Source organism: Leucoraja erinacea, chromosome 20 (genome assembly GCF_028641065.1).
Source record: "Leucoraja erinacea ecotype New England chromosome 20, Leri_hhj_1, whole genome shotgun sequence".
Taxonomy (NCBI): domain Eukaryota; kingdom Metazoa; phylum Chordata; class Chondrichthyes; order Rajiformes; family Rajidae; genus Leucoraja; species Leucoraja erinaceus.
In genome coordinates, this window is record NC_073396.1 from 8,566,984 (window position 1) to 8,593,402 (window position 26,419).

A 26,419-nucleotide genomic window follows, 5' to 3' on the forward strand; every position below is an offset into this window, starting at 1 on the left:
TCCAACATTTTGTGTCTATCCTGTTCCTCCCAATTCGGTTTGGTTTACACATTCTATCCAGTCTGTACAAATGTGCCATCGAGAAGATAGGATCAAAACTAGATGGAGAACTTACAGCACCAGCCTTTAGAGTCAGTTGACCTTCTAGCTTGGTTTGATCAACATTTATCTGCATCTGGGACTCAAAGCTGACTCCATTTACAACAATATACACGGATCCATCGATCTTCAGAGGCGCTCCCAGTTCCTGAAATAAGCAGCATTTATTAATTACTAATAAAAATTATTCATAGGTTACAAGACCAGGTGAAAGCAGGAGACCTCATTCAACAAACAAATATTCAAGTCAGTTCACAAAACAGACGCTAAAGTAATGCTAAAGCATCTTCTTCTTGCCATTGAAACATAAACCAAGGGCCTTTCCCACTTTCACGACCTAATTCACGACCTATTTTACTCGTGGACCTACCTACGACCTCATACGACCTCGTGACGACCATGCTGCGAGTATGATTCAAGGGCAAACTCGGCAGAGGTCGTGAAAGTGGGACAGGTCCTTTAGATCTCAAGTTGGGTGTTGAGCAGCCAGGTTGTTGTCTCTGCGTCAATGTCTGCCAGGCCCTGAGCTCCATTTGGTGGGTGGTAGAGGGGGCACCCAGAGGTGACAAGGTTGGCTGTCTGCTGTTCTGTGGAGAGATGTCAACAACATTCTCGTGGTCTCTCCTGTTAATCCAGGTATTCTTCTCTCGTGGAATACTTTGTGGAGACATATGTCGATAACACGAAACCAAACCAAGGATACTAAAGCTGATACAGTAATAATGTAATTCAATAAGTTCCGTAATATACTCCGAACACTGAAACAATCAAGTAAAAAAAATATTAGCAATACCTGGAGCTTTTTGCATTTATTATCTACCAAAAAGTTGATTTCCGTTTTATTTTTCACTTGGAGACCTCCACTCGCTAGAAGATTACAGGTGCCCAACATCAAGTCCAACTCAAACTCTGATTTGTGCCGTTTTTCTGCTGCGAACAAGAGCTTGTTGTGGGCTGGAATTCCTTTCAACAGCGGCAACGTGTGCTCAAAGATGGCCTCGACGTTGACCTTTGGGTCGCACTCCGACCTCAGCTCCAAGGAAGCACCTTTACCGTCAAACTGGATGTGGGATCGAAGTTCCCCTTTGCAGCCGTCGATTTGAATGGACCCGTTACATTGTGAATGGGCCGGTATCATGAAGTTCTGAAAAAGACAACTTTGGTTAATAATGTCCCAACCACTGTTTTTCAGTTTAGTTTAGTTTAGAGATGCAGCGCGGAAACAGGCCCTTCAGTGCACCAAGTCCACACCAACCTATGATCCCAAAACATTAAGTAAGTAAGTTTATTGGCCAAGTATTCACATACAAGGAATTTGCCTTGGTGCTCCGCCCACAAGTAACAACATGACATACAGTGACAGTTACGAATGACTCGGAAAACACTAAACATTAATAATAATAAAACATTAATGATAAAACACCATTGATCAAGCATGTGAACCAACAAAATACCAGATCAAAGGGAGGCTACAGATTTTTGGCTGTTGAGTAGAGCAACTACTCGTGGATAAAAAACTGTTTAAAACACTACCCTACACACACTAGGGACATTTAAAAAATATTTACACCAAGCCAATTAACCTACAAACCTTGTACATCTTTGGAGTTTGGAAGGAAACCGAAAATCACGGAAAAAACCCAGCGCAGATCAAGGTGAGAACGTACAAACGCAGACAGTATCCGTAGGGAGGATTGAACCCATGTCTCTGGCATGGTAAGGCAGTAGCTCTACTGCTACACCACCATGCTGCCCTTTGTTGTAAGCATTTGTCTCAAACATAAGTCTCGTGGACTCTGTAAATGAACCTAAAATCCTAACTCGAACGTCGTTCAGGTGTAAACAACTAAACTTATTTGTCAAAAATGCTGGAGAGACTCAGCGGGTGAGGCAGCATCTATGGAGCAAAGGAATAGGTGACGTTTCAGGGTAAGACCCTTGGGTTTCCTTGCTGCATCTATAAACTCCACGAAGCTATACACTTTAACTCCATCCTACCTGTAGAACTTGGCAGTCCGATTCCGTGACCCACATCCATTCTGCTTTTGCGCCAGGACTCACATTGCCACTGGCACGGAGTTTACAATTGCCGGACTGCAGCAGGAAAGAACCATCCATTTTCTCTCCGTTTGCAGCAGACAGGAGGATGCGACTCTCGCTGGGAAGGCCTCGACTTCTCAGCTGGGGGACGGAGTGCTTCAGATGCCCCAGCACCGTATACTTGGGATCACACGATGCTTCCACATGAAGCTCGGCTGTTATGTCATCACTGAGCGCGTTTGCTTTCACTGCCATGTTGCAGCTCTTGAGATCCAAGGAACCATTGGTCTCCAGATTCAGCGGAACACCCACTCTCTGTGGGAAAAGGAATCCATCAGTTCATAAGTCATAGGAGCTGGAGTAGGCCATTCGGCCCAGCAAGTCTGCTGCACCATTCAATCATGGCTGATCTATCTATCCCTCTCAACCCCATTCTCCTTCCTTCTCCCCCTTACCCATAACACCCTTCCTAATCCAGAATCAGTCAAAAATTCCTGCTTTAAAAATACCCCATGACTTGGCCTCCACAGCCACCTGTGGCAATGAATTCCACAGATTCACCACCCTCTGACTAAAATAAATTACTCCTCGTCTCCTTTCTGAAGGTACATCCTTCTATTCTGAGGCTATGGCCTCTAATCTTGACTCTCCCACATGGAATTTGTGTTCATTTAGATCTGCATTCAACTAGAGATCAGAATCTACAATATAGACGATTTATTTTGACAGAACGTTGTATTTACAATATATTTTACTTTAGTAGGATAATATTTCTCACACAAGTAAACTTTGGGGCAATGATATCTTTACTGGCCTGCAAGATGTTTCTTAACACTCTGGAATGTTAAGTTTAGCTTAGTTTAGTTTAGAGATACAACGCAGAAACAGGCCCTTTGGCCAACCAGGTCCACACTGACCAGCGATCCCCATAAACTAGTACTTTCCTACACACTAAGGACAATTTACAATGTTTTTAACAAAACCAATTAATCTACAAACCTGAGGTAGGCAAAAATGCTGGAGAAACTCAGCAGGTGCAGCAGCATCTATGGAGCGAAGGAAATAAGCAACGTTTCGGGCCGAAACCCTTCTTCAGACTGATGGGGGGGACAAACTTGTACTTCTTATGGGTCTGTCCCACTTAAACGACTCTTTAGGCGACTGCCAGGGACTAATTTTAATGGAATTCATCTACGACAACCTACGACAACAAAAATTGTCACAAAAACATTTTCAACAAGTTGAAAATTTTGTGGCAGTCGCCTGTGGTCGCCCAAAATATCGCCCAAGTGGGACAGGCCCATTAGGAATATGGGAGGAAATTGGAGTACCACCAGGATTAAAACCCACGCGGTTACATGCAAACTCCATACAGACAGCACCCGTAGTCAGGATCGAACCCGGGTCTCTGGCGCTGTAAGGCAGCAACTCCACCGCTGCGACACGGTGTCGCCCGTTATTGTGAGGGTTTAGACTAACTTAAAAACTGGGCACCTTGTGGCATAGAAAACATAGAAAAATAGGTGGAGGAGTAGGCCATTCAGCCCATCAAGCCAGCACCGCCATTCAATATGATCATGGCTGATCATCTGAAGAAGGGTCTCAACCTGAAACGTCACCATTCCTACTCTCCAGAGATGCTGCCTGACCCGCTGAGTTACTTCAGCATTTTGTGTCTACCTTTGATTTAAATTTAAACCTGAACCTGCAGTTCTTTCCCACACATCTAAAATCAGTCCCTAGTTCCTGCTTTTACCCCATATCCCCTGATTCCTTTAGCCCGAAAAGCTCAATCTAACTCTTTGAAAACTGGCCAGTGGAACTTGGCAATGCGATTCCGTGACCCACATCCATTCTGCTTCTGCGCCAGGACTCGCGTTACCACTGGCTCAGGGTTTACAATCTAACAGTCTGCGTTCCATACCTCAAGGGTGGGGCATCTGTTCATAAGAGAAGCCGACCAGCTGGATTTTATTCCCTCCTTCCTATTGCCGGGACCTTTGAAGTCACCAAGAGCTCTCAAGCTGCATTCCCCAAAGGAAAACTCGAGAGACGCCCCGGGCTGGTTCGCGCTGCTTGCTCGGATCAGAAGCCTGCTGTCAGTTGGCATGCCCATGGCGGTGATTGCAGGGAGAGTGTGCCTGAAGCCAATGTCAATGCTGGGGTTCAAAGCCCATATGGTCTGCATTTCGAGGATGGCAAATTTGTCGTCCATTCGGAGGTGGCCGATGAAATCTGCTTCAAAATAGTCCGTTCTCATTGTTCCGTTCAGTGCGAATCTTGCCGGCATTGCCTCCTGAAATATGAGAAAGAGTTCACTTACTGATGTTACAAAAAAACCTACTCATTTTATTGCAGGTAGACGCAAAAAGCTGGAGTAACTCAGCGGGTCAGGCAGCGTCTCTGGAGAAAAGGAATGGGTGGCGTTTCGGGTCAAGACCTTTCTTCAGACTGAGAGTCGGGAGAAAGGGAAACAAGAGATGTACGCGATGATATGACTTGACTTCAGAATTAAGGGACAGAAGTTTAGGGGTAATATGAGGGGGAACTTCTTTACTCAGAGAGTGGTAGCGGTGTGGAATGAGCTTCCAGTGGAAGTGGCGGAGGCAGGTTCATTGGTATTATTTAAAAATAAATTGGATAGGCATATGGATGAGAAGGGAATGGAGGGTTATGGTATGAGTGCAGGCAGATGGGACTAAGGGGAAAAAAAAATTTGTTCGGCACGGACTTGTAGGGCCGAGATGGCCTGTTTCCGTGCTGTAATTGTTATATGGTTATATGGTTATATGATATAGAGAGAGATATAGAACAAATGAAAGTTGCGCACCTATTCCTTTTGTCCAGAAGTGCTTCCTGACCCGCTGAGTTACATCAGCTTTTTGTGTCTATCTCCAGTTTAAACCAACATCTACAGTTCCTCCCTACTTATTTTTTTTATTGAAATCGGATTCAATTTTTTTTTTGCAATGTTATAAAGTTTCATTAAAATGCCAGTAAGTTCAACTCCTGAAAATGATGAACTTCCTGATTAGACATTAATTATGTGCAACACCAGACTTACTAAACAAGCAACTTTATTCTTTAGCTGTCCCCACATGGAACAGTTGAGCCTATGTTGACACATATCTTAATGCACTTGGACAACGCTGGAGGCAATACTGATTAATGTTGTCTGCTGCCGAGTTCAAATCTTTAGAGTTTTGCTGCTATGGCTGAGAAGTGTAAGGAACAGCAGGAATTGTGCTTAGATAGGGCAAGTAGCGGGCAAGTTGTTAGTGGTTTAGCATCAGTATCCCTTCCAATACATGCACTTACATTAATGGTAGAAAGTGGTTTCCCTGTACAAGAGGAAAGGCCACTTATCCAACATATCTACACGTTCATTCATCAAGCATAACGCACTTATGGCATTTGTTCAGCATTGGAACATCAGAATTAGGAGGAATGGTAGGGCTTCTAACGCTTCAAGCCTGCTCTGCCATTCGCCTAAGATCACAGCTGGTCATCTACCCCAGTTCCTTTGTCCTGCACCTTCCCCATCGGCCCAACGAGTCCACCAGCGATCACCTCACATACTAGCACTATCCTACGCACTAGGGTAAATTTGCAATTCTACTGAAGCCAATGAACCTGCAAACGTGTAGGTCTTGGGAGTGCGGGAGGAAACCGGTGCACCCGGAGAAAAACCCACGTGGTCACTGGGAGAACATACAAACTCCATACAGACAGCATCCATAGTCAGGATCGAACCCGTGTGTCTGGCGCTGTAAGGCAGCAGCTCTACCGCTGCGCCACCGTGTCGCCTCTAGATCTCCAACAGACTCGTCAAGGCTTGGATAGAGCGGATGTGGAGAGGATGTTTCAACGAGTGGGAGAGTCTAGGACTGGAGGTCATAGCCTCAGAATTAAAGGACTTTTTGTTAGGAAGGAGATGAGGAGACATTTCTTTAGTCAGAGGGTGGTGAATCTGTGGAATTCTTTGCCACAGAAGGCTGTCGAGGCCAAGTCAGGGGATAGTTTTAAGGCAGAAACAGATAGATTCGTGATTAGTATGGGCGTCAGGGGTTATGGGGAGAAGGCAGGAGAATGGGGTTAGGAGGGAGAGATAGATCAGCCATCATTGAATAGAAACATAGAAATTAGGTGCAGGAGTAGGCCATTCGGCCCTTTGAGCCTGCACCGCCATTCAATATAATCATGGCTGATCATCCAACTCAGTATCCTGTACCTGCCTTCTCTCCATACCCTCTGATCCCCTTAGCCACGAGGGCCACATCTAACTCCCTCTTAAATATAGCCAATGAACTGGCCTCGACTACCCTCTGCGGCAGAGAGTTCCAGAGATTCACCACTCTCTGTGTGAAAAAAGTTCTTCTCATCTCGGTTTTAAAAGATTTCCCCCTTATCCTTAAGCTGTGACCCCTTGTCCTGGACTTCCCCAACATCGGGAACAATCTTCCTGCATCTAGCCTGTCCAACCCCTTAAGAATTTTGTAAGTTTCTATAAGATCCCCCCTCAATCTCCTAAATTCTAGAGAGTATGAACCAAGTCTATCCAGTCTTTCTTCATAAGACAGTCCTGACATCCCAGGAATCAGTCTGGTGAACCTTCTCTGCACTCCCTCTATGGCAATAATGTCCTTTCTCAGATTTGGCGGAGTAGACTTGATGGGCCGAATGGCCTAATTCTATTTCTATTCCTTATGACCTTATGATTTCCCTTTTATATATCCGTGCTGACTCCGACTATGGGAGCTCCGTGACTCCTTAAGGTTTACACGTGACAGCACTTTAATCAGACCGATCGTTTATGTAAAGAAAAATGTCTCTGTGGTTGGGAAATCTAAACCAACAACCGGTGGGAAACCTTCACCCAAATCCTTGAGGGCAATTTAGCAGTTTCCACTGTTCAAATCTGGTTTCCATCTGAGTTGGCAAAGATCAGGGAGGATCATGTTAAATGGAAGCAGCGATGTAAATCAACGCTGGCAGTCGGCTCTGACATTTCAGTAGTGATGAAATGAACATCAAACATTGATAGATTGCATTCTGATGTAAGCAAGAATACAAATTGCCTGCAAAATTGTTTCATTCCCGAGAGCCAATGAAACCTGGCGGTGATCTATCTTTCCGAGGTTGGAAAGATAGATCAGCCACGACTGAATGGCGGAGTAGACTCGATGGGCCGAATGGCCTAATTCTGCTCCTGTAACATACGAGCTATCATTGGCGTGCTTCGCGTTTAACTGAAGCACGCACGCAACACACAACACCATTGGTTTCAGCCTGTTAGTTTTTAATTCATGAAACCGCTCATGTCACAGCTTAATATGTTGGGCAGAACTGGAGGGGAGCAATGAAAGTAATCAAAAATATTGAAACAAGTGCACTCTGTGTGGGCACAAGTTTCCTTTCTACCTCCAAGTAAGGGCATTGACGGCCAATTTCCAAGTTCCACTCTGTGACGGTTCCCCGGGCAAGATGGCTGCTGGCGGTAACTCTGCAGGAGCCCGCCGTGGCTTCCAGACTGACATCCGCGTTGTCACCGAATGCGGCCGCCACCGCGATGACCCTGTTGCGGTCAGGTATTCCCCAATGTCTCCACGTGGGAACAGCGTGTTGGAGGGTCAAGTCCAATCTGTTCCTCCTGCCCCACGTTGCTCTCAGCTTCAGTACAAAGGGCTTTGCGTCAAATGTTACATTTGCGGCTATCCCAATGGAGTTACTTCTGAAATACGCTACACCGTCCGATTGTACATGTTCAGGGATCGGCAGGAACCTCAGTCGCCTCAGTCTCTGCCTCACGGTCCAGGTTAAGGTGGCTTTATTCCTGAGGACAAGGAGCTTCCCGCTTGCATTGAAATAATTCTCATCGTCTTGCAGCTCCACCCTGCTCCAGTAGAGGTTCTCTTTGACCTCTCCATCTGCTTGGATGGAAAATCTCTTTGCTCTCTCAGTCCTCCCACTCTTGACCCTGTGTTCCCATCTGATTTTGGCCCCGTAGGGACCAGTGCACGTTGTGGCAAGGTCCAGCAGAACAAACACATTTTTGGACAGAGCTCTAAGTGACCCCGTTGAATCACAGCCTTTTGGCCTCACCAAGCCTCTAATTTCCAAAGAGTTATTCGGGGACCTACTACCTGGTCTGAGATAGGAACCCACCCAGTACCACTCGAGATCCGGCTTCGTTGAAAGCACGCCATCTAATAACATTTTACGCCCGTCTACCGTGAGCTGAAACGTGGCCATTTGTTTTTGCGCGTCATGTTTGTAAAAGGTCCTCAATTCTGCATTACCTGGGAGCCCCAATAATTTCAACGTATTAATAAGTCTTGCTCTTAACTCCCACCTTGGCGCTAAACCCATGCAGCCGTCAAAACTAAGGCCCCGTTTGTTGTGTCTAATTTCCAGAACGGAGCAATACTTGTGGCGACGTTTGGCGAGAGAAATCTGTACCTCAAAAGGCTTCATGCCAACAGTTCCAGAACAGTGTCCCAAAAGGAGTTTAAGGGAAGCTTCGCCGCTGCAGTTTACCTGCAAAGACACGAAGAATACAATAAACAGGTAACTCAGTAGGTTGATAAAAAAGAAAGGCTTATGGGGCTGTCCTACTGTACGAGCTAATTCAAGAGTTCTCCTGAATTTCCCCCGATTCCCAACTCGGAGAATTACGGTAATAGCCGCTCGTAGGTACTCGGGGCTCTCGTGGACATTTTTCAACATGTTGAAAAATCTTCACGAACTTACCGTGTTTCCCGAGTTCCTGCCGTTAGCGTTACGAGCCGCTAAGAGACGTCCCCGAGCTCCGACGTACCCGCTACGTGTTTAACACGAGTTAGATTTTTTTGTTTAAACTCGGGAGAGTTCTTGAATTACCTCGTACAGTGGGACAGGCCCTTAACTCATTAAAGAGAAAGGGTGGCACGAGAAACTGTAGCTGAGGGAATCTTGAGCAAAACACAAACAAAAGTGCTGGAATAACTCGGCCAGTCAGGCAGCGACTGAGGAGGAATGAATTCCCAACTTTAACGGTCGGAAGCCTTCTTCAGACTTGAGGGCGAGGACACCCTCTCCCAGGAGGTGGAGAGTGATAATCGAGGGGAGGGTGGGGGGAAGAGTATGTTCACATTTCTCCTCCACTCAAATTAAAACACTAAATCAATTAAGTCTTTCCCATTCCCAGGTACAGCTCCCAATCCAACTGTCCACACACTGTTTAGAAAGCACTGCAATCACAACGCCGCCGGAATAATACGTGTATTTTGCTAAGTGCAGAGCAACTTTGCTGAGGACCTTTGGTGCTGACATTCCAGTTCAGAACACACACTCCCGACACATCTAACCAGTGCGTAATATCAAACATATATCAATGGTAACATACACCACTTCATTATGGGTATGCATGCTACTGCATTATACTATTTCACCAGTGGCATGTATTATAATGACAATTCACTATATATGTCTTGTCATTGAGCACACTATTACCACATGGATAGCGAAGGTTTAGTGGAATATGGGCCAAACAGAGGCAGGTGGCATAAAGATGTAAATGGATCATCTTGGTTGGCATGGGCAAGTTGAGCTGATGGGCCTGTATCCGTGCTGTTTGCCACTGTCTTTGTCCACTATACAAGTCAACACCAGCTGTATTGAGAAATGATTTTTGCTTCTGATTAGGAAACACTTAAAGTGAATGCGTACATCACCACAGATAGGCTTCTAACCTCTCTACTGAAAATGTTCCATTACATTCTAAAATATATTAATGTCGTCCTCATAAATGAACAGCTGTACTGGGGTTCCTGGATTGGGTCCAATTTTTGCACAACTTTGGCAAAAATACCTTTTCGTTTATCAATGCTACCGGAACTCAACTGCAATGGGAACAAACAAAAACACAGTCATTCATAAATTGAAGCCAGGAAATATAAAAATAGACGTTGCTTTCCGGAGTCAAAAAAAGTCAAATGATGGATCCTTTTTGGGATGACACCATCCCCAGCCTACAATCGCCCTTTCAGAACCACCCTGCCTAAGGTCATCTGTTGCCGCCCTGATCTGTCCTGTCCTGTCCTTTAGGAGATTGAGAGGGGATCTTATAGAAACTTACAAAATTCTTAAGGGGTTGGACAGGCTAGATGCAGGAAGATTGTTTCCCGATGTTGGGGAAGTCCAGGACAAGGGGTCACAGCTTAAGGATAAGGGGGAAATCCTTTCGAGATGAGAAGAACTTTTTTCACACAGAGAGTGGTGAATCTCTGGAACTCTCTGCCACAGAGGGTAGTTGAGGCCAGTTCATTGGCTATATTTAAGAGGGAGTTAGATGTGGCCCTTGTGGCTACGGGGATCAGGGGGCATGGAGAGAAGGCAGGTACGGGATACTGAGTTGGATGATCAGCCATGATCATATTGAATGGCGGTGCAGGCTCGAAGGGCCGAATGGCCTACTCCTGCACCTAATTTCTATGTTTCTATGTTTCTCTTGCTTCTAAGTTCCTCCCCGCGCCGACAATCAGTCTGAAGAAGGATCCCAACCCGATACTTCACCTATCCATTTTCTCCAGAGATGCTGCCTGACCTGCTGAGTCACTCTAGTATTGTGTGTCTATCAAGGTGTAAAAGAGCATCCGCAGATCATTTCCATTACATTTTGTTTAATTAACGTTTATCTATTAATTATGCACATGGATCTGAATGTGTTGACGTAAAAGATCCAAGTATTGGTCTGGGGAGAAGGTACAAACTCCGGTGTGCTCCACATGGTGTTCACGATATTACCTGTATTGTAGCTGGTATTTGATCGGCCAACACTGTTATATCATGGTCAAATGATAAGAAGACCTCTCTCGTTCTCACGGTACTCCTCTGCTCTATTGCTGCTCTGAGGTGTTGCTTCTCCAGTCTCACTTTCACATTGGCAATGTATCCATTCCTCAGATTCTGCGTAGGGGAAAAGACAGGTACTTAAATTGTGGAATAACAAACCTAAAACTCTTTTTTTTTTAAAGAACAGGGCAGCACGGTGACACAGCAGTGGTCAGAGGACAAAGCTGCAGAGGTTTTAAAAGAAGAAAGAGTGGACGGACAGTCTACGACCAGAATTCACAGCCTCAGAGTTAAAGGACATTCCTTTAGGAAGGAGATGAGGAAGAATTTCTTTAGTCAGGTGATGAATCTGTGGAATTCATTGCCGCGGAAGGCTGTGGAGGCCAAGGCGATAGATATTTTTAAGGCAGAGATAGAAAGATTCTTGGTTAGTGCAGGTGTCAGGGTTTATGGAGAGATGGCATGATAATGGGGTTGAGAGGGGAAGATAGATCAGCCATGATTGAATGGCGGAGTAGACTTGTTGGGCCAAAGGGCCTAATTCTGCTCCTATCATCTATGAATATAAAACTAAACTACACACTCTGCACTCCCTGTCAAATGAACTGCACTGCATACTCTCCACTGTTGGAATGGGAATCCTCAACTCACATACTTAGTTAGCAGTGCCATGGCCACTAGGCCTGGCCAGTCTTGATTCTTGTCCAAGGAGGTAATACTTGTGCTCACCTGATAGTGATAGGTTCCAGTGGATGTGAACGGGAGGCCAAGTTTTTCCAGCTCCCCCACACTGTGCAGGAAAGCAGCAGTAACCTGGTAAATGGGTGTCCCTGTAAAGGTTCTCTCCATCTCCACAGAAGCTTGGACGTGTTTACTGCCGCTCTGCGCTTCAATTTTAACAGCACGGCGATTGTTCACATGGTCGTAACTGAGAGAGAGCTCCCCATCCGCAGGTAAACCTAGGCATCAAAATTCACAGTTAGAGTCACACAGTTGTACAGCACGGAAACAGGCCCTTCGGCCCATCTCACCCATTGGCCACAAATGGCGCCCATTGTTGAGGCCCAAAAGCCAAATTATAATCTGCAATGTCATAGGATCATGCAGCACGGAAACAGGCCCTTCGGCCCAAACATTGGAAAAGTCCACCCATCATTTACCAGGCCTTGTCCTGACCCCTTTTCTCAATGTTCCTACCCCTACAACAATTAATCTGAAGAAGGGTCCTGAGCCAAAACATCACCTATACATGTCTTCAATATTCCAGAGATGTCTTCCCATTGAGTTACTCCAGCACTTTACCTCTTTTTGTTGTTGTAAATCAGCACCTGCAGTTCATTGTCTCCATTTCCATACAGTTGTTCACACTGATTATAAAGGCCAGTGCATGTAGCCTCTTTGTTTCTAGTTAATTTCAGGTAGTTGAAGATATTTTCAAATAATTCATTATTGTTTTATGTTAATAACTCATTTAAACCATTTGAATTGCTTTTAGATGGATCTCATTATTGTCAAGGGAGTCTAGAGTGTTTTACTATCGTATGTCCCAAAACAGAACAATGACATTCTTATTTGCAGCAACACAACAGGTATTAAACATAGTACTCCGTAAAACCCATAATAAGTAAAAGAAAAGTTCAATAGACAATAGGTGCAGGAGTAGGCCATTCAGCCCTTCGAGCCAGCACCGCCATTCACTGTGATCATGATTGATCATCCACAATCAGTACCCCGTTCAGTAGGTATTATAGTGCACAGGGAAGAAAAGTGCTCCCAAGTCTATGTTGTTCCAGGCAGCGGGCAGTCGAAAAAAAAAAATAAAATTAAAAAAATCTATGTTGTTCAGAGCTTATTTGGAGGTTGTAGTGTTAAGTTGCCTGATGGCTGCAGTGAATAAGCTGGTCCTGAACCTGGATGTTACAGTTTTCAGGCTCCTGTACCTTCTTCCCAATGGCAGGAGTGAATAGAGAGTGTGGCCAGGGTGGGTGTGGATCTCTGGTGATGACGGCTGCCTTTTGGAGGCAGTGACTCTTGTCGCTCCCATTGATGGTGAGGGGAGGTCAGTTCCCGTGATGGGCTGGGAAGTGTTCACCACTTTTCGCATCTAATTCATTCCTGGGCGTTTGAGCTAATAAACCAGGCCGCGATGCAGCCAGTCAATATGCTAAATTGGCCTTAGGAGGCAATGAAATGTCTGGTAGATCCTGGGGCAGGGCCTGCGGTCTGCCATCTCCTACCCAGTCCACTCTGCCAGATGAGACCATGGCAGCCCAGCCTCAAGCTGATCATCATAGCAGAGCCATGAAGGAAAAGAGCGGCTGGAGGAAGAGTAGACAAACGTGGACTGCTGAAGCGTCCAGCACATTGAGTCCTAGCTTCCAGACAGATTGCAACATGGTTTTCAAGCAAATTACATTGGATTAACAATGTCAACTCATAGATTCCACAGAATTACATTATCTTACCAGCAATGGAAAATATTACTACACACTATCATTAGAGACATGGAAAAGTACAGCACAGACACTACACCCTCAGCCCACTGAGCCTGGAGTGACCATCAACCACACATTTACAGGAATCCTACAAGAATCCCATTTTTTTAATTCTCACCACATTCCCATCAACTTCCACAAATCCCACATGTTGTTTACAGAGCAGGGACAATCTACAGTGGTCAGCTTATCCAACCCACACATTTGGGGAGGTGAATGGAAACGGCTAGAGAATGTGCAAACTCCACACATTCTTCCTTTGCGAGCCTGGTTTTGGAGACAGACTGAATCATATAGCAATGTTACAAATTTTGAGATTTTAAAAATCAAGTCTGCAATTTATCCCATCAGATAAAGCATAACAATAAGTTTAATTTGACACCAAATTCACTTTCATATCTCAAGTATTAAAAAAGTTATGGCCATTTTCATACTCGGAAATTAGCATCTTGTTCCCTATTGATTTTCAATGGACATTACAAAAAAGCTGTGATCTTGGATAATCAAAGGCCCATTTCTTAAGGAAAGATTAACATTTTTAAATAGCCTAAGTGTCCAAAGATTATTCACAAATAATTCACAATATAACATGATTTTTATATCTAATTTACATTAATTTATAGGCCAAATGGAAGGAATTTAGTGTTCAATTGCTGTAAATAAATGCCCATTTAAATCGGCTTTCTAGTGGGTTCATGTGAACGCGATGGTTTAGAATGTTGACAGCGCGCTGGATTAGTGCCCTCAAATGCCGAGAAAAATACTGCGGGATATAAAAAGCCCAAAATGAACTACTCGCTATAGATAACTTGATATATAGGGTTATATATATGCCCCATTTAATGTAAAAATAAGGTACATACCTTTAATTGTTTGCTTTATAAAACCCTGGGGCTGCGAGAGGTTGCGGAATGAGACAGTAATTTTAAGATTATTATAACTATATTATCGAGGCCTATAAAACTAATAATACCTTTTGCGACCGGGTCTTGCAGCGATTTTTCGTTAATGATTTACTAGGCTGAACATCTGCAATTAGTACAGCCTAGTAAAAATCGCGTTTTAAACCCGCCCCCTCCAAACAGCGCCAAAATCGCGGACCTGGCTGTGGGCAGATTCCCAATGGCGATTCAGGTAGGTTTTGTAACATACCTAAATCATAGGTCAGGATTGAACCCTGGTCGCTGGAGCAGCTCCATTAGCTGTACCCACTGTCCCACTCGTGATGAGTAAGGGTGGCAGACTAGTTTGGTTCAGTTTAAAGACACAGGCCCGCCGTGCCGATCCCCGTACACTAGCACTATCCTACACACTAGGGACAATTTACAATCTTTACTGAAGCCAATTATCAGACAAACCTGCATGTCTTTGGAGTGTGGGAGGAAACCGGAGCACCCAGAGAAAACCCACACGGTCACAGGGAGGATGTACAAATTCCGTGCAGACAGAACCCATAGTCAGGTCTCTGGCGCTGTAAAGGGCTTGTCCCATTTTCACGACCTAATTCACGACCTTTTTTACTCGTGGACATTTTTCATCAGGTTAGAAAAACGCCCCGACCTACTTGATGCCACGAGTACCTACGACTAGCATCACGACCGAACTACCACCTACCTACGACCTCCTACGACCTCGTGACGACCATGCTGCGAGTATGTGTTAAGGGCAAACTCGGCAGAGGTCGTGAATTAGGTCGTGAAAGTGGGACAGGCCCTTAAGGCAGCAACTCTACCGCTGCGCCACCGTGCCGTCCCAAAACTAAGTGGTTTCAAGTAAGTGGCGTTGAGTTAGCATAATCGAGGTGAAGCCTTGATCAAACCCATTTAATTGTGATGTTAGTTGGAGATACAAGGAAATGCAAAGACTACATAGAAGTCTGAAGAAGGGTCCCAATCCGAAATGTCACCTATCCAAGTTCTCCAGGAATCCTGCATGAGAGTTACTCCAGCATTTTTATGTTTATCTAAGGAACTGCAGATGCTTTGTTTACAAAAAAAGATACAGTGCTGGAGTCACATGTCTGAAGGTCCTGGCCCGGAACGTCATCTACCCATGTTCTCCAGAGATGCTGCCTGACCTGCCTGAGTTACTCCAGCACTTCTTTGGGTTTTTTTTGTGGTGTCAATTCATGGACCTGTCGATTTTCCCAGAATTTTACAAACATGTGTGTGGAAAGAGGACAATGTCTGGCTAATGTCCCGTCCAATATTTTCAATTTAGTTTAGTTTCTTAGTTTAGAGATACAGCAGGTAAACAAGCCCTTTGGCCAATCGAGTCTGCACCGACCAATACAGTATACTAGTTCCATGTTATCCCACTTTCACACCTGACAGGGACAATTTATACAAGCCAATTCACCTACAAACCTGTACGTCTTTGGAATGTGGGAGGGAAGCGGAGCATGTAGAGAAGACGCACGCAGCCATAGACACTCTTTTAGGAGGAGAATTTTTTTTAGTCAGAGGGTGGTGAATCTGTGGAATTCTTTGCCACAGAAGGCTGTGGAGGCCAAGTCAGTGGATATTTTTAAGGCATAGTAGAACACCTCCCCCCCATATCCCCACAATCCCCGCTCCATTTCACTCATTCCCATTCTCCCTGACACTCACCTCGTGCTTCTCCCACATCTTCCCCTCTGCCCTTTCACTCCCTCTCCCCCCTCACTCCCTTAACCTTCATTCAAAACTGTTGGATCGTACACAATTTGTTTTGTGCCCGCTTGTTCCCCATTTACTGGTGCCCTCCCCTAATTACCCATTCACTGGTGCCCTCCCCTAATTACCCATTCACTGGTGCCCTCCCCTAATTATTCATTCACTGGTGCCCTCCCCTAATTATTCATTCACTGGTGCCCTCCCCTAATTATTCATTCACTGGTGCCCTCCCCTAATTATCCATTCACTGGTGCCCTCCCACTGGTGCCCTCCCCTAATTATTCATTCACTGGTGCCCTCCCCTAATTATTCATTCACTGGTGCCCTCCCCTAATTATTCATTCACTGGTGCCCTCCCCTAATTATTCATTCACTGGTGCCCTCCCCTAATTATTCATTCACTGGTGCCCTCCCCTAATTATTATTCATTCACTGGTGCCCTCCCCTAATTATTCATTCACTGGTGCCCTCCCCTAATTATTCATTCACTGGTGCCCTCCCCTAATTCACTGGTGCCCTCCCCATTTCCATTTACTGGTGCCCTCCCCTAATTACCCATTTACTGGTGCCCTCCCCTAATTACCCATTTACTGGTGCCCCTGAAAAACAGGGAGAAGGCAGGAGAATGGGATTAGAAGGGAGAGATAGATAAGGCAGGATTGACTGGCGGAGTAGACTCGATGGACCGAATTACCTAATTCTACTCCTATTCCTTATAGAAACATAGAAACATAGAAATTAGGTGCAGGAGTAGGCCATTCGGCCCTTCGAGCCTGCACCGCCATTCAATATGATCATGGCTGATCATCCAACTCAGTATCCCGTACCTGCCTTCTCTCCATACCCCCTGATCCCCTTAGCCACAAGGGCCACATCTAACTCCCTCTTAAATATAGCCAATGAACTGGCCTCAACTACCCTCTGTGGCAGAGAGTTCCAGAGATTCACCACTCTCTGTGTGAAAAAGGTTCTTCTCATCTCATCTCATCTTATGACCTTATGATAGGGTGATCGTGCAAACTCCGCACGGGCAGCACCAGTAGTCAGGATCGAACCCGTGTCTTTGGCGCTGTAATGCACCAACTCTACATCTGTGTCACCGTATTTTGTTCATTGTCAGGGTGGAGGATGAACTTCTGTGCACGTGCGGGAGCAAACACGGGATAAACAGCTTGGTAAACCGCGCTGTCACCCGCAGGGCGCTTGGCTGACAGTCTGTTTGTCTGACCTTAGCTCTGCTGGCTGGACTGTGAGACTCAGACGCAACCGTATCTGGAAGCTGTGACCACACCAGTAGTTGGATTGCTTTGGAAGACGTTAGCTTCCAAATTCTTTGGCGTCTAGAAAGCCAGATTAAATTGATAGTGTACGATGATCAGCCAAAGATGCTTTTAAGATTGTCAGAGTGAGACCCAATGCACATTGGAGGAACAGTGCCCAATATTTTGCTTGATCAGATTACACCCCAGCAGCATGAACATGGATTTCTCTAACTTCAAGTAACCCTTGCTTTCCCTCTGTCTCTGTCTCTCCCCCCATCCTAATTGTCCGACTAGTTTCACTGAACTCCTGATTACATTTTACTGATTCTATGCCTCGTTGTCACCTTCCCCTGAGCTAACAATGAACCATTCTACATTTTCCTGGATCATCGTTCCCTTTGATCTCTCATTTTCACACCTTACCCTTCCATATCTCGAGTCTCCCTCTACCCTGACTCTCGGTCTGAAGAAGGGACTCGACCTGAAACATCACCCATACCCTCTCTCCACAGATGCTGCCTGTCCCGCTGTGTTACTCCAGCATTTTGTGTCTCTCTTCAATGCTTTTAAGGGCCTGTTGCTGCAAATTTACATGACAGGAGAGGTCCAAGGTACATAGGTGTGTCACGTTGTCCAACATTGGAACCTCGTGCATACAAACAGTTGTCTGTCAGGTGTCTTTAAACCACTTACCTGTTGCTATCAGTTCTTCCAGGTTGTGAGTCACTTTACCAGTGACCTTGGTTTGGTTGGTTTTGGTCACCTGTAAAAGCTGGACGCACATCGTCCTATCATCCGCCTTCCAACAGGCCTGGCCCAGCCTTGATTCTTGTCCAAGCTCCAGATGTCCTGTAAACTCTGACGTCACTGGGATGGTCATGCTACCATTTTGGGTCAACCTGAGAATCAACTCATGTGCGCTGGTGCTGCTGAAAGTATTGCCATTTTGAAGATGAACCCTGTAAAGGATGTCTCCAATTTCAATTTTAAGGTCACCTGCAATGGAGCATAAGAACAAGATGATTAAAACATTTGATAAAAGCAACGATTAAATAAATAAGTGTTTTTTTTTTACAATTGGGACGAAACAAGATTACTGCAGCAAGGGGAAAAAATAGGAAGGGGCGGCACGGTGGCGCAGCGGTAGAGCTACTGCCTTACAGCGCCAGAGGCCCGGGTTCAATCTTCAATGCTTGGTTGTATGGAGTTTTTACGCTTTCCCTGTGACCTGCGTGGATTTTCTGCGAGATATTCAATTTCCTCCTGCACTCCGAAGACGTACAGGTTTGTAGGCCAATTGGCTTGGTATATATGTAAAAAAAAAATTGTCCCTAGCGTGGGCAGGGTAGTGTTAATGTGCGTGAATCACTGGTTAGAAGCGGATTCGGTGGGCCTAAAGGCCTGTTTCTGCATTGTATCCCTAAACTAAACTAAACTAAATAACGAAGATTATTGCTGCCATGAGATTTTTGGTCACCTGTCTTTGGACAGTAGTGTATCTATTAGCTCGGTCTTTTAGCGGGAAGCCAATCCCCTGCAGAGGGTGTAGCACAGCGCACCTCAAGGTGGTGGCTCAGTTGTGGCACCACTTTGAGGATTACAAGCTTTGTTCCCAGGAATCAACACCTTTGGTAAATTGTAAATGTCCCAACTCCCACAACAATCATGAGAGGAATAGGTCGGGTAAAGGCACAGAGTCTCTTGGTCAGAGTAGGTGAATCGAGGACCATAGGACATAGGTATAAGGTGACGGGGAAAAGATTTAATAAGAATCAGAGGGGGAAACTTTTTCACACAAAGGGTGGTGGGTGCATGGTACAACCTGCCAGAGGTAGTTGAGGCAGGGACTATCCCAACGTTTAAGAACCAGTTAAAATACATGGATAGGACAGGTTTGGAGGGCTGTGGGCCAAACGCGGGCAGGTGGGACTAGTGTAGCTGCGGCATGTTGGCCAGTGTTGGCAAGTTGGGCCGAAGGGCCTGTTTCCACACTGTATCACTCTATGACTATGACTAACAAACAAAATACCCATGGCAAGTAGATTTAGACACCTTGAATATTACATTTACTGAGTTCTACAAATGTATTCTACAATGGAAACCACCCCCTCCCCTTGTACTTTCCCTTGCAACCGCAAGAAATGCCAGACACTTGTCGCTTTACCTCCCCCCTTGACTCCATCCAAGGACCTTAGCAGTCTTTCCAGGCGAGGCTGAGGTTCACCTGCACCTCCTCCAACCTATTCTATTGCATCCGCTGCTCTAGGTGTCAACTGCTCTACATCGGTGAGACCAAGCTCAGGCTTGGCGATCGCTTCGCCCAACACCTCCGCACAGTCCGCATTAACCAACCTGATCTCCCGGTGGTTCAGCACTTCAACTCCCCCTCCCATTCCAAATCCGACCATTTTGTCCTGGGCCTCCTCCATGGCCAGTCCCACCGCACATTGGAGGAACAGCACCTCATATTTCTTTCTTTCTATCTATCTATCTATCTATCTATCTATCTATCTATCTATCTATCTATCTATCTATCTATCTATCTATCTATCTATCTATCTATCTATCTATCTATCTATCCATCCATCCATCCATCCATCCATCTATCTATCTATCTATACTTTTCTGTCATTTGTAAGTTTAAAGGGAGCAAGGAAAGGGAGTCTGGATGTTTTAAGGTAATGGGAAGTAGAGCATAGTGTGGAAGGTCCTGTAGTGAGTAAGATCAGTATGAAGGAGGGTCGCTAGACACCCCAACCGAAACGTTGTCTGTGCATTCCCTCCCCCGGTGCTGCCTAACCCTCTGAGTTCCTTCAGCACTTTGAACTTTGCTCAGTGTGAGAGTCAACTTGTCAAAACAAATTGCAACGTACAAGCCCTCAGATCCCACTTCCAGCAGCAGACTTACATGCGTCATAGTGCTCCCCACCCTGATGCTGATCACACCACTGGCTCGCACTCTGCACGCACTCTGCACGCACGGCTCACACTAGTAAGCAAATCAGATGCTGAAGATTCAGTCGCTGATTTATTAGAGTTTTAAAGTATTCCCATAACATAAATCAAAATAGGACATACATGGTAAATAGTAGGGAATTGAAGAATACAGTTGAACAGAGGGATCTGGGAATAACCGTGCATAGTTCCTTGAAGGTGGAATCTCATATAGATAGGGTGATAAAGAAAGCTTTTGGTATGCTAGCCTTTATAAATCAGAGCATTGAGTATAGAAGCTGGGATGTAATGTTAAAATTGTACAAGGCATTGGTGAGACCAAATCTGGAGTATGGTGTACAATTTTGGTCGCCCAATTATAGGAAGGATGTCAACAAAATAGAGAGAGTACAGAGGAGATTTACTAGAATGTTGCCTGGGTTTCAACAACTAAGTTACAGAGAAAGGTTGAATAAGTTAGGTCTTTATTCTCTGGAGCACAGAAGGTTAAGGGGGGACTTTATAGAGGTCTTTAAAATGATGAGAGGGATAGACAGAGTTGACGTGGACAAGCTTTTCCCTTTAAGAATAGGGAAGATTCACACAAGAGGACATGACTTCAGAATTAAGGGACAGAAGTTTAGGGGTAATATGAGAGGGAACTTCTTTACTCAGAGAGTGGTAGCGATGTGGAATGAGCTTCCAGTGGAAGTGGTGGAGGCAGGTTTGTTGGTATCATTTAAAAATAAATTGGATAGGCATATGGATGAGAAGGGAATGGAGGGTTATGGTATGAGTGCAGGCAGGTGGGACTAAGGGAAAAAAAGTTGTGTCGGCACGGACTTGTAGGGCCGAGATGGCCTGTTTCCGTGCTGTAATTGGTATATGGTTATATGGTTATGGGATGGGCGAGAATTCTATTTCTGCAACATGTGACTGAATATTTCGCTCCTTGCCTAAGTGTTTTGCTCAGCAGGTAAAGATGCAATCCTTGGAGAAAAAGAATAGGCAACGTTTCAGGTCAAGACCATTCTTCAGGGTGAGTGTCAAGGGAGAGGGAAATCTAGTGCCGACTCTGATTTATTCGGTACTGCCCCCGTCCCACTTAGGAAACCTGAACGGAAACCTCTGGAGACTTTGCGCCCCACCCAAGGTTTCCGTGCGGTTTCCGGAGGTTTTTGTCAGTCTCCCTACCTGCTTCCACTACCTGCAACCTCCGGCAACCACCTGAAACCTCCGGGAACCGCACGGAAACATTGGGTGGGGCGCAAAGTCTCCAGAGGTTTCCATTCAGGTTTCCTAAGTGGGACAGGGGCATACCTTTTCACACCTCTTGTTTCCCTCTCCCCTGACTCTCAGCCTTAAGAAGGGTTTCAACCCCAAACGCCACCTATTCGTTTTCTCCAGAGATGTTGCCTGACCCATTGAGTTACTGCAGCATTTTGTATCAATCTTTGCTGTAAACCAGTTTCTGCAGTTCCTTCCTACACAAAGAAGCACCGTTTTTTTTTCCAGCAGTGCATTATAAATAGCGTTTAGTTTAGATTAGTTTAGGTTATACATCTATGTTTTAGGCAAGGCACACTATCAATAATAAAGCACAATGTGTATGTAAAAATTAAACATTTGCTAAAATATCCAACATTGTAGGACACATAAAAGACACAAAGTACTGGAATAACACAACATGTTTAAGAAGGAACTGCAGATGCTGGAACAATCGAAGGTAGGCAAAAATGCTGGAGAAACTCAGCGGGTGAGATAACACAAGTCAGGCAGCAACTCTGGAAAACATGGATAGGTGATATCTTGGGTCCCATACATTGTGTCTTTTTTTTGTAAACCAGCATTTGCAGTTCCTTGTACCTACATTAGAGGACATCAGGCTGCACAATATGAAGTATAAACAGACCTGTCAATACAGAAGAATCTTTAGGGCATTAATTCAGACTTTAAACAACGGTTGAACAATTACCTTCATGGCTATTGTTCTGTTGGTTTAATGTTGCGGCCACATGCAGAAGTTGTGGGAATTTCAGCCCTTTAGTCATATTGTGCTGGACAGTTCCCGACAATGTCATGTGTAAACCTTCCTGGTACTCCTTCAAACCCATTAGATCTACCACAATCGTTTGCTCATCCAACTGTAGACTGGAAACCAATAGGAATCTAAAAGCAGGCAAAATGTGTGTGTTAGTCCATCAGCAACAGATGAATAATTCTAATAAATCTGACTTTGAGTAAAGCATGTGCAAAAATCTTGAAACAGCTTGAGTGTGAGGAGTGACTATTGAAGAAATATGCAATGCTTTGCATGGATCTACCATGTGATTTTCGACAGGCACATGGAAGAGCAGAGTATAGAGAGATATGGAACGTGTGCAGGCAGATAAGATCAGTTTAACGGCATCATGTTCGGCACAAACATTGTGGGCCGAAGGGCCTGTTCTATGTGAAAAAGGTATAATCTGAGAATGCAATTTCCATCCTGGCCAAAGCACTGCTAATGGAGTTCGGAGAAACCTACACTTTAACTCCTCTTCCCAGTTCCCACACAGACCGTTCTGTGCCAGGACTCCTCCAACTTCAGAGTGAGGCCAAACATAAAAATTGGAGGAAAAGCATTTCATATTTCGCTTGGGCAGCTTACAATCCAGTGGTATGAATTTTGTTTTCTCTACCTCATGTAACCCTTGCACCCCCCCTCTCTCCATCGCTCCCCCACCCAAGTCGTACCAGCTTCAAAGTCGTCTTGTTGAGTCTCATTGTCTATGTTCCTTCTCACCTTGGCCACAGCTAACAATGTCCTATTTCCTTTATCATTGTTACTTTTTTTGCATATCTTTCATTCATTTGTTCTGTATCTCTCTTTATCACGTTCTATCTCTCTCTTTATCACCGTCTATACCTCTCGTTTCCCTTTCCCCTAACTCTCAGTCTGAAGAGGGGTCTCGACCTGAAACGTCACCTATTCCTTTTCTCCAGAGATGCTGCCTGACCCGCTGAGTTACTCCAGCTTTTTGTGTCTATGCTATTCAATTTGTTGAGTGAATATCGTGGTAAAAATAAGCCCATTGTGGTTCTCAAAGTAAATCAATGTCTCGTCTATCAAAGAGTATTGATGCTACAGAGAATATTCGCATAAGCAAACTCTTCAAGGTCAGCACAGCTCTATATCTTTTAACAGACGTTCTGGAAAGCATGTTGAAATTTCAACAGCACATTGTACATTTTACCTCGAATTGTGTGCCTTCCCTGTTATTTGAAACCGGCTGTTCAAAGGAGCACCAAGCAAGTGCTGGCGAAGAGCAGCTTTAATGCCCAGAATCCTGACATTCCTCGTATTCTCATTCACCACGTCAAACTCTGTTACCATCAGGTCTTCACCATTAGAGTGCAGGTAGAATGTGCCATTGTAATTAGTCTCACGGTAATTCTTCGCTGTAGCACGGACCTGTTTTGATCGGGAAGATTCCAAGTATCAAATCACATTTGAAATATTTGCGGCGTCATATTGAAATAATCAACTCGTTAGTTTTCTGTACTAACCTTAAGTTTTGAAATTAATTTGCAAAATATACGGTTCGATCATTTTGTTAATTAGCTATTCACTTACAAGTTAAAGACTAATAGTACATGGAATACATTAAACCCACGCAATAATGGACATATATATATATATATACAGTATATAGTGGATTGGTTATAGCAGGCTGAGGCTCCGACTGCACCGCCCCACCAACATGGGTTAGATTTTTACAGATGAAACATCAGTGAAATTATATAGTCATAGAATCATACAGCATGAAACAGGCCTTTCAGCCCAACTTATTCAAGATCATCATCATCATCAGCGTTGAAAACATCAACGGACACGGTGCCTTACAATGTAATGTACGACAGTGATCGCAACTTCTACTGAAGTGTGGATGGCCATTGGCTCGCTAGGAGCTCATCCGCCCTTTGACGGGATTTGTTTTTGGTCCTGCTGGGGGTCCACAGTCCCCTCCTCACTTGGCAAATCAGGTGGGGGAGACGGTTTAGTCGCTGACTATCCGACCATGGAGCAGGTAGCATGGGATTACATGGTACCCGTGGCGGGGGGGAACTCCCCCCGACCGACCTGACCAAGATGCCCCATCTAAGCTGGTCTCACTTGCCCACGTTTGGCCCATATCCCGCTAAACCTTCAGTCTGAACGTTGCCTATTTCCTTCACTCCATAAGTGCTGCCGCACCCGCTGAGTTTCTCCAGCATTTTTGTGTACCTTCGATTTTCCAGCATCTGCAGTTCCTTCTTAAACACATCCCTCTAAACCTTTCCTATCTATGTACTTATCCAAGTGTGTTTCAAATGCTATTATAGTACATGCCTCAACTACCTCCTCTGGCAGCTCGTTTCATATACCCATCACCCTCTGCGTGAAAAAAATGGTCCCTCACACCTTAAACCTAAGCCCCCTGTTATGGGGCATAATCAACACCAAATTTAGGATTTCTGTTCGAATCATAAAGTCATGGTTGGTGATTCCAGCCACATCCAGCAGATGTTTCATATCTTCTCCATCAGTACCCCCGCATATAAACACTTTCCTACACTAGGGACAATTTTTACATTCAATTGCCAATTAACCTACAAACGTACGACTTTGAAGTATGGGAGGAAACCGAAGATCTCGGAGAAAACCCCCACAGGTCACAGGGAGAACGTAGAAACTCCGTACAGACAGCACCCGTGGTCAGGATTGAACCCGGGTCTCTGGCGCTCTAAGCGTTGAAGGCAGCAACTCTACCGCTGCGCCACATATATTGAGTCTTGGCTACAGATTACCCACACCATTCCACCTTTCTTTCCAAAATAAAGTTTATCGAGGGTATATGGTTTACCTGGAAAGTATACGGCACTGCTGATTGGTAGGGATGAGTTAACTCCGAGAAAACTTGTATCTCTTTGGAGGATCCATTCATCTGAATAGAGAACTAGTTGAATGGAAAAAGATCCATGTTAAATCAAGAACACTTCATCGTGTAAATTAACATGTATTTTGTTACTGAAGTTGTATTCTATTGTTCAAGATTTGATAAATCAGATCAGGTTCACTGTTTAAACAATTATCATTTAAACATTTAAAACAACTATCCTAATAGGAGAAACGTTTTTTTTGACGGTTATGTTTATATTTATATTATGTAATAATAATGTATTTTAACAAATCTTTATTTGTAAGGTGCTGAACATACTCAAATTAGTTGAGGCGAATAAACAAAACGGGCAGCTGACAACTTAGTAAAGTGGTGGAAGGTAAAAATAGATGTTAGGGTGAGTTGCTGTGGTTTCAATTTTACTGTACAACATGGACGAGGCCGATAAAGAAATAGAAATATAGAACAATAGGTGCAAGAGTAGGCCATTCGGCCCTCCGAGCCAGCATCGCCATTCAATATGATCATGGCTGATCATCCCCAATCAGTACCCCATTCCTGCTTTCTTCCCATATCCCTTGATTCTTTTAGCCCTAAGAGCTACATCTAACTCTCTCTTGAAAACATCCAGTGAATTGGCCTCCACTGCCCTCTGTGGCAGCGAATTCCACAGATTCACAACTCTCTGGGTGAAAACGTTTTTCCTCATCTCAGTCTTAAATGGCCTACCTTTTATTCTTAAACTGTGACCCCTGGTTCTGGACTCCCCCAACATCGTTCCTATAGCCGACTATCGAGGCCGACTTTGCTGGCCAGTATCTCGGTCCCTCCATTGCTTGTTAGTCTGGTAAAACAGATAATACTGCAGAACTCTGGAACCAAAGGTGCTGGAACAATGGTGGTGTTCCAGCACCAGGTGTGTTTATAATCTTGCATTTGTCCCAGCAAGGACAGGGTTAATTAACTGCTCAATGGATTGTTGTTATCAACTTGCTCTTATGAGTGTGGGTGTTTCACTTTCGTTTTATTCAGTTTAGTTTATTGTCACGTGTACCGAGGAACAGTGAAGAGCTTTTGTTGCGTGCTAACCAGCCAGCAGAAAGACAAGACATGATTACAATTGAGCCATTACGGTGTATTGATACATGACAAGGAAATAACGGAATGCAAGGTTTTAGTGC

The 26,419-nt window shown here is 44.7% G+C and overlaps 1 protein-coding gene across 1 annotated transcript in view; it reads right to left on the reverse strand.

The window, feature by feature from the left end:
* The window catches only part of LOC129706733 (uncharacterized), a 228,101-nt gene that overhangs the window by 66,317 nt on the left and 135,365 nt on the right, over nucleotides 1-26,419 (reverse strand). Inside the window, exons 36-46 of the mRNA XM_055651166.1 lie at nucleotides 25,203-25,295; nucleotides 23,553-23,770; nucleotides 22,292-22,485; nucleotides 18,076-18,378; nucleotides 11,701-11,930; nucleotides 10,924-11,085; nucleotides 8,599-8,676; nucleotides 4,064-4,435; nucleotides 2,098-2,454; nucleotides 893-1,243; nucleotides 116-247 (exon numbers count right to left, since the gene is read on the reverse strand). Coding sequence (XP_055507141.1) covers nucleotides 116-247; nucleotides 893-1,243; nucleotides 2,098-2,454; nucleotides 4,064-4,435; nucleotides 8,599-8,676; nucleotides 10,924-11,085; nucleotides 11,701-11,930; nucleotides 18,076-18,378; nucleotides 22,292-22,485; nucleotides 23,553-23,770; nucleotides 25,203-25,295 — 2,490 coding nt within the window. The remainder of the gene's footprint in view (nucleotides 1-115; nucleotides 248-892; nucleotides 1,244-2,097; nucleotides 2,455-4,063; nucleotides 4,436-8,598; nucleotides 8,677-10,923; nucleotides 11,086-11,700; nucleotides 11,931-18,075; nucleotides 18,379-22,291; nucleotides 22,486-23,552; nucleotides 23,771-25,202; nucleotides 25,296-26,419) is intronic.